This window comes from Lichenostomus cassidix, chromosome 6 (genome assembly GCF_008360975.1).
Source record: "Lichenostomus cassidix isolate B80296 chromosome 6, HeHo_3.0, whole genome shotgun sequence".
Lineage (NCBI taxonomy): Eukaryota > Metazoa > Chordata > Aves > Passeriformes > Meliphagidae > Lichenostomus > Lichenostomus cassidix.
Window position 1 is genome coordinate 1112604 of NC_139487.1, and position 4694 is coordinate 1117297.

Genomic DNA, 4694 nt, shown 5'->3' on the forward strand with positions numbered 1-4694 from the left:
TAGACAGTGGCATCTTTAATATGTGGCGATCGCTTCTAAAGACTAATCTCATTACCCTCAAATAGTCATAAAATATGATTTTATTATACTTACGTATTTAATTAGACGGCCAGCAATGTAATGGATTTTGAGATCGGGTAGAGCAACAGCTTTGATAATTCACTTATCTTTGGCAATAGTCATTAACCCCCAACACCAGCAAAATAGATTGCTTTCTAACACATCCCCTTTTTTTTTTTTTTCCCTTTTCCCTCACCCCTTGGAGAAAGGGGATCCTGATAACACAAATCGGACTTTCGATTTTCACCGATTCATTCAGATATGAACGCCGATTTTCCCCGCGTTAGCGAAATATTAACGCAGGGAAGTTGGAAATTCCCAAAAAATAAATAAATACCAGAAAAAAAAATTAAATAAAAAATAATGAAAGGAAGTCGTAGCCCATACTGGGCGGAAAAGGCTCATCACTTGAGAAGATATATAGATATAAAATAGAGATACGTATAGAAATATATATAAATATATTTTTAAAATTCTGTGGGCATATAAAAGGACATATAGATGTATATTTACATGGAGATATATAAATATAGCTGGACAAGGCGGACCTAGAGCCGGGGCTAGGTTTGTGGCGCACACAAGTCTCAAACACAGGTATTTCTGGCCGCGGCCGCTCCGCGCTCACCGCGCGCCGATCGCGGCGGGGCGCAGCCAGCGTGCCACCCTTTGTCCGCCCGCGGGTCACACGCGCGGGGCTGTCCCCCTCGTCCCCGCGGCCGGAGCCGCTGGGCTGCCGCTCCCGGGCCGTGTCGCTGTCGCTGTCGCTGTCGCTGTCGCTGTCGCTGTCCCTCCGCCGGGGGGGCTCGGCCGGGCGGGCGCGCGCCGGACCCCGCGCGCCATATATGGGCGTGGCCACGCCCCCGGCGCCACGTCATCGCTGACGGCACGTCTCCCGCGGCGGCGGGGGCCCGGCTCCCGGGAAGGGGCGCGCTCCTCGGGGAGGGAGGGCCGGGCTCGCCGCGCCTCCGTCCATTCCGCGAGCCGCCACGGGCCCGCGCCCCGTTCTCCCGTGTGCCCGGCAACACCTCCGCGGTAATCAGGATTTTTTTTTTTTTTTTTTTTTCCCTTCTCTTCCCCCCCGTTTATTTGTCTTTTGGAGCAGGAGAGCCTTGCCAGAAAGTGGTCGATTCAGCAGTGTCCTGAAGGTTTTTTTTTTTTGCCGAGCCGGTTTTTACTAGGATGACACCACGTTGAGCGCGTCTGCAAACAACAACAACAAAAATATTTATTCTTTTTTTCCCCTCCTCCCCCCCAAAAAAAAAAACGCCACCTCGCAGTGTCGCCGGCTGCAGTTATACTTTTTCCTTCTTTTTTTTTTTTTTGTTTTTTTTTTTTTTTTTTTTAAACCACCAAACTGGAACGCCATCCAACTCGCCGCACAGAAGTACTCAGTAAATTGTTTATGTCGTGCCAATACAGGACAGATTGAAGAAGGAAGCAAGACTTGAACTGGGCTTTTCTCCTACTGATCACAGGGAGTAAAGTCATCTCTTATATTCCAGTCGCCAAGGAGAGAGAGAGAGAGAGAAAATCAAGCAACAACCAACCCACCCCGTATCTGACATTTCCCTCAATTTTAACCCCTTTTGGTTAGGAGCTGGTTTTGCCCAAATTTGTTTTAATGTTTGGGATTCAGGAAAATATACCAAGAGGTGGGACGACCATGAAAGAAGAACCGCTGGGCAGTGGGATGAACCCGGTCCGCTCATGGATGCATACTGCTGGGGTAGTGGATGCTAACACGGCCGCCCAAAGGTACGTCTGCCAAATCCTCTCCCGGCGGTTTTCTCCTCCTGTATTTCTCATCCCGGCCGTAAATCCCCCCCTTAACTCCCCCCCCGCCCGCCCCGTATCAGTTACAGCCTCCCCGCTCCGCGCCGCTCCGCGCTCCCCGCATCCCCCCGCATCCCCCCGCGGCCGCGGAGCCTGCGCGCCCCTTCCCGCCGCTCTCACCCACGCCTTGTCTTGTTTTCTCCCGCAGCGGCGTGGGGCTGGCTCGGGCACATTTCGAGAAACAGCCGCCTTCCAATCTCAGAAAATCCAATTTTTTCCACTTCGTCTTAGCTCTGTACGACAGGCAGGGACAGCCGGTGGAGATTGAGAGAACAGCTTTTGTGGACTTTGTGGAGAAAGAGAAAGTAAGTCTGCCAGTTGTCTTAATTTTTTTTTTTTTTTTTTAATATTTTTTTAAGCGTGCTAGAAGGGAGCAGAGCTGATTCCCAGCGCGGCAGCTCTCCCGGCGCTCCAGCCACGTGCGGCTCCCCTGGTCTCACGGCCGCTCCGAACAGAGCCCGGGGTTAGAAACTTAGAGCCGACTTATTTGAAACACCGGCAAAACGGCAAAACATGACATATTTGCACCGAGCGAATGACATCATCAGCGCTCCACACACACACACCAGGAAAAAAAAAAAAAAAAAAAAAAAAAAGTGACCGTGGGCTGAATTTCTGCAAACTGTTAATTCCGAGCCGCTTCAGGGAGGAGAAAAATGGGCATCAGGAGGAGGGCGATATTTTTCATGCTAAATGTAATTATTTATCGTTGCTTGCAGGAGCCAAACAATGAAAAAACTAACAATGGGATTCATTATAAACTTCAGTTATTGTATAGCAATGGTAAGTTGTCGTTCTCTCATTTTTGGGCGTCCGTGTGCCGCAGAAAAGTCTGATTTTCCTTCCGAGGCCTTTTTTTGGGGGGGAGGAGGGGGAGAAAGGATATAAAGATTTCGAGATTAAAATTACACGCGTGTAAACACGGCTCTTTCCTTGGCATATAAGGAAAACAAAACCTAAAGGATCGATAAGTCAATGGTACTTCACATGATTAACCGGTTGGGCTTGAAGTGGAAAGTTAAAAAAGGGGATCGATGGCTGCTCGGGCACGGCGGCACTTTTAAGGCACTTTTTTTTTTTTTTTTTTGGTGCAGTTTTGGGAATTGATGGTAATTCTTGGCGTGGGGTGAGCAGGCAGAGAGGAGCCCCGGCCCGGCGGAGCAGCTTGCTCGGGCGCGGAAAACCCGCGGGGGTCGCTCGGCGGCGGCGCTCGGGGTCCCGCGTGTTCCCCGGGGCCGTGGGGCCGCACAGCCTGGCCGGGGGGAGTTACCTCGGCCAAGGCCCCCCGAGCGGCGGGATCAGCAGCGCAGCACAGCTCGGGCACCGGCTGATTCCTGGCGAATTTTTATCGTCATGATGATTTTTATTTTTTTTTTTTTTGGAATTTTGGATTTTCCTCTCGAAGCCCGGCGCGGGGCCGATCCCTGCCCGCTGCGGTTAATTGCCTGACCTCATCCTTTCCTGGTGGGATTGGGGTGGTTCGCTACCGAAATCCTGATCGGAATCTGTCTCTGCTTTCCCTCCGCAGGAGTTCGGACAGAGCAGGACCTGTACGTTCGGCTAATAGACTCCATGACCAAACAGGTGAGAAAGTTTACGCTTTTCTTACCGCGCGAGTTCCTAAGTTTGTATTTTGCCCTTGCTCGGAGGGGTGGGGAGCGAGCCGAGCGGCGGAGAGCATCTATTTGAATTTACCTGAGCGAGGGAATCCGGTAGCTGCTAATTGACATCCCGGTTACCGGAGGATATTTGGGAGAGCGAAAAAGGTGTGTTGTTGCTCTTCGAGGCAGCGTTGAGATCACTCGGTGGTGTGTGTGGCATCGAGGACAACGTCATGGGAACAGATGTTTGATATAATTAATTTAGCGAGGGAGAAAGGAAAGGGAAAAAGATCCCACCGAGTTAGCCAGATTTATTTTTAAATGCACTTTCCCCCCCTCTGTAACTTTTTTTTTTTTTTTTTGGCGATATTTTTGCTCGGTGAGGAAAGGGCAGCCCCCTTCCCCACACTCCCAAACTGGCCGGGATTAGTCCTTTTTCTTTTATAACGCCACCATCCAGTAACGCGAGACGTTTATTTGGATTTAAAAGTTAAATGTGCTGAGGTGAAAAGTCATCTTGTTCTCCTCTAGTCCATATTCACCTCTCAGCCCCCCATCTCCATAATTCAAACTCCATGCTCCAGGGGTCACCCAAACCCGTCCATTTCCCTGAGATCAGCTTCTGTTTCTTCCTCAAACCTCTGTCATACCTTGTAAATAACATAATTACAAGCAGTTCCTTATTAAATTATTTAACCTGTCTTGGTCAACTTTTCCGATGATAACTACATGTTATCAGCGTTGCACCACGGCAATTACAGACGCAGAGCTTGGGATTTAATCAACTTTATTTATTTTTTCATTTTTTTTCCCGAAGAGACATTTCAAGACCTTTTTTTTTCTTTTTTCTTTTCTTTTTTTTTTTTTTTAATTACTGTTAATTAAAAATATTTTTGGGGGAATAGGGAGGAAGGTGAGAACGGGGAATAATTTCCAGTGTTCTGGAAATCAGATCCCAGCGATGGAAATTAAAACCATTCCCCCAGTCTGCCGGGCTGTAGCACCGCCGCCTGCTCTGCACTGCCGGCCGAGGCTCGCCTGCCCACATCCATTATTTTTGGGAACTTTGCAGCCCCCGAGGCTGGGGCAGGAGCGTCCCCCGGGTCAGGGTGGGCCCCGCGCAAACTGCGCGCACGGCCGCGCTGCCACCCCGCAGAAACTTCCTACTCCTGCTGCCTAAACTCGGCTTGGATTGAAATG

At 49.9% G+C, this 4694-nt stretch overlaps 1 protein-coding gene across 9 annotated transcripts in view; it reads left to right on the forward strand.

Moving 5' to 3' along the window:
• Positions 1 to 1163: 1163 nt before the first annotated feature.
• Positions 1164 to 4694, forward strand: part of EBF3 (EBF transcription factor 3) — a 119528-nt gene continuing 115997 nt past the window's right edge. For 7 of the 9 annotated variants that reach the window (XM_085064579.1, XM_085064583.1, XM_085064580.1 and 4 more), the window contains exons 1-4: positions 1254 to 1815; positions 2042 to 2198; positions 2613 to 2676; positions 3422 to 3477. In XM_085064579.1, coding sequence (XP_084920705.1) covers positions 1682 to 1815; positions 2042 to 2198; positions 2613 to 2676; positions 3422 to 3477 — 411 coding nt within the window. In that variant the 5' untranslated portion in view covers positions 1254 to 1681. Of the gene's footprint in view, positions 1816 to 2041; positions 2199 to 2612; positions 2677 to 3421; positions 3478 to 4694 lie in introns of all 9 variants that reach the window. The other 2 variants (XM_085064588.1, XM_085064587.1) reach the window with 2 other exon arrangements.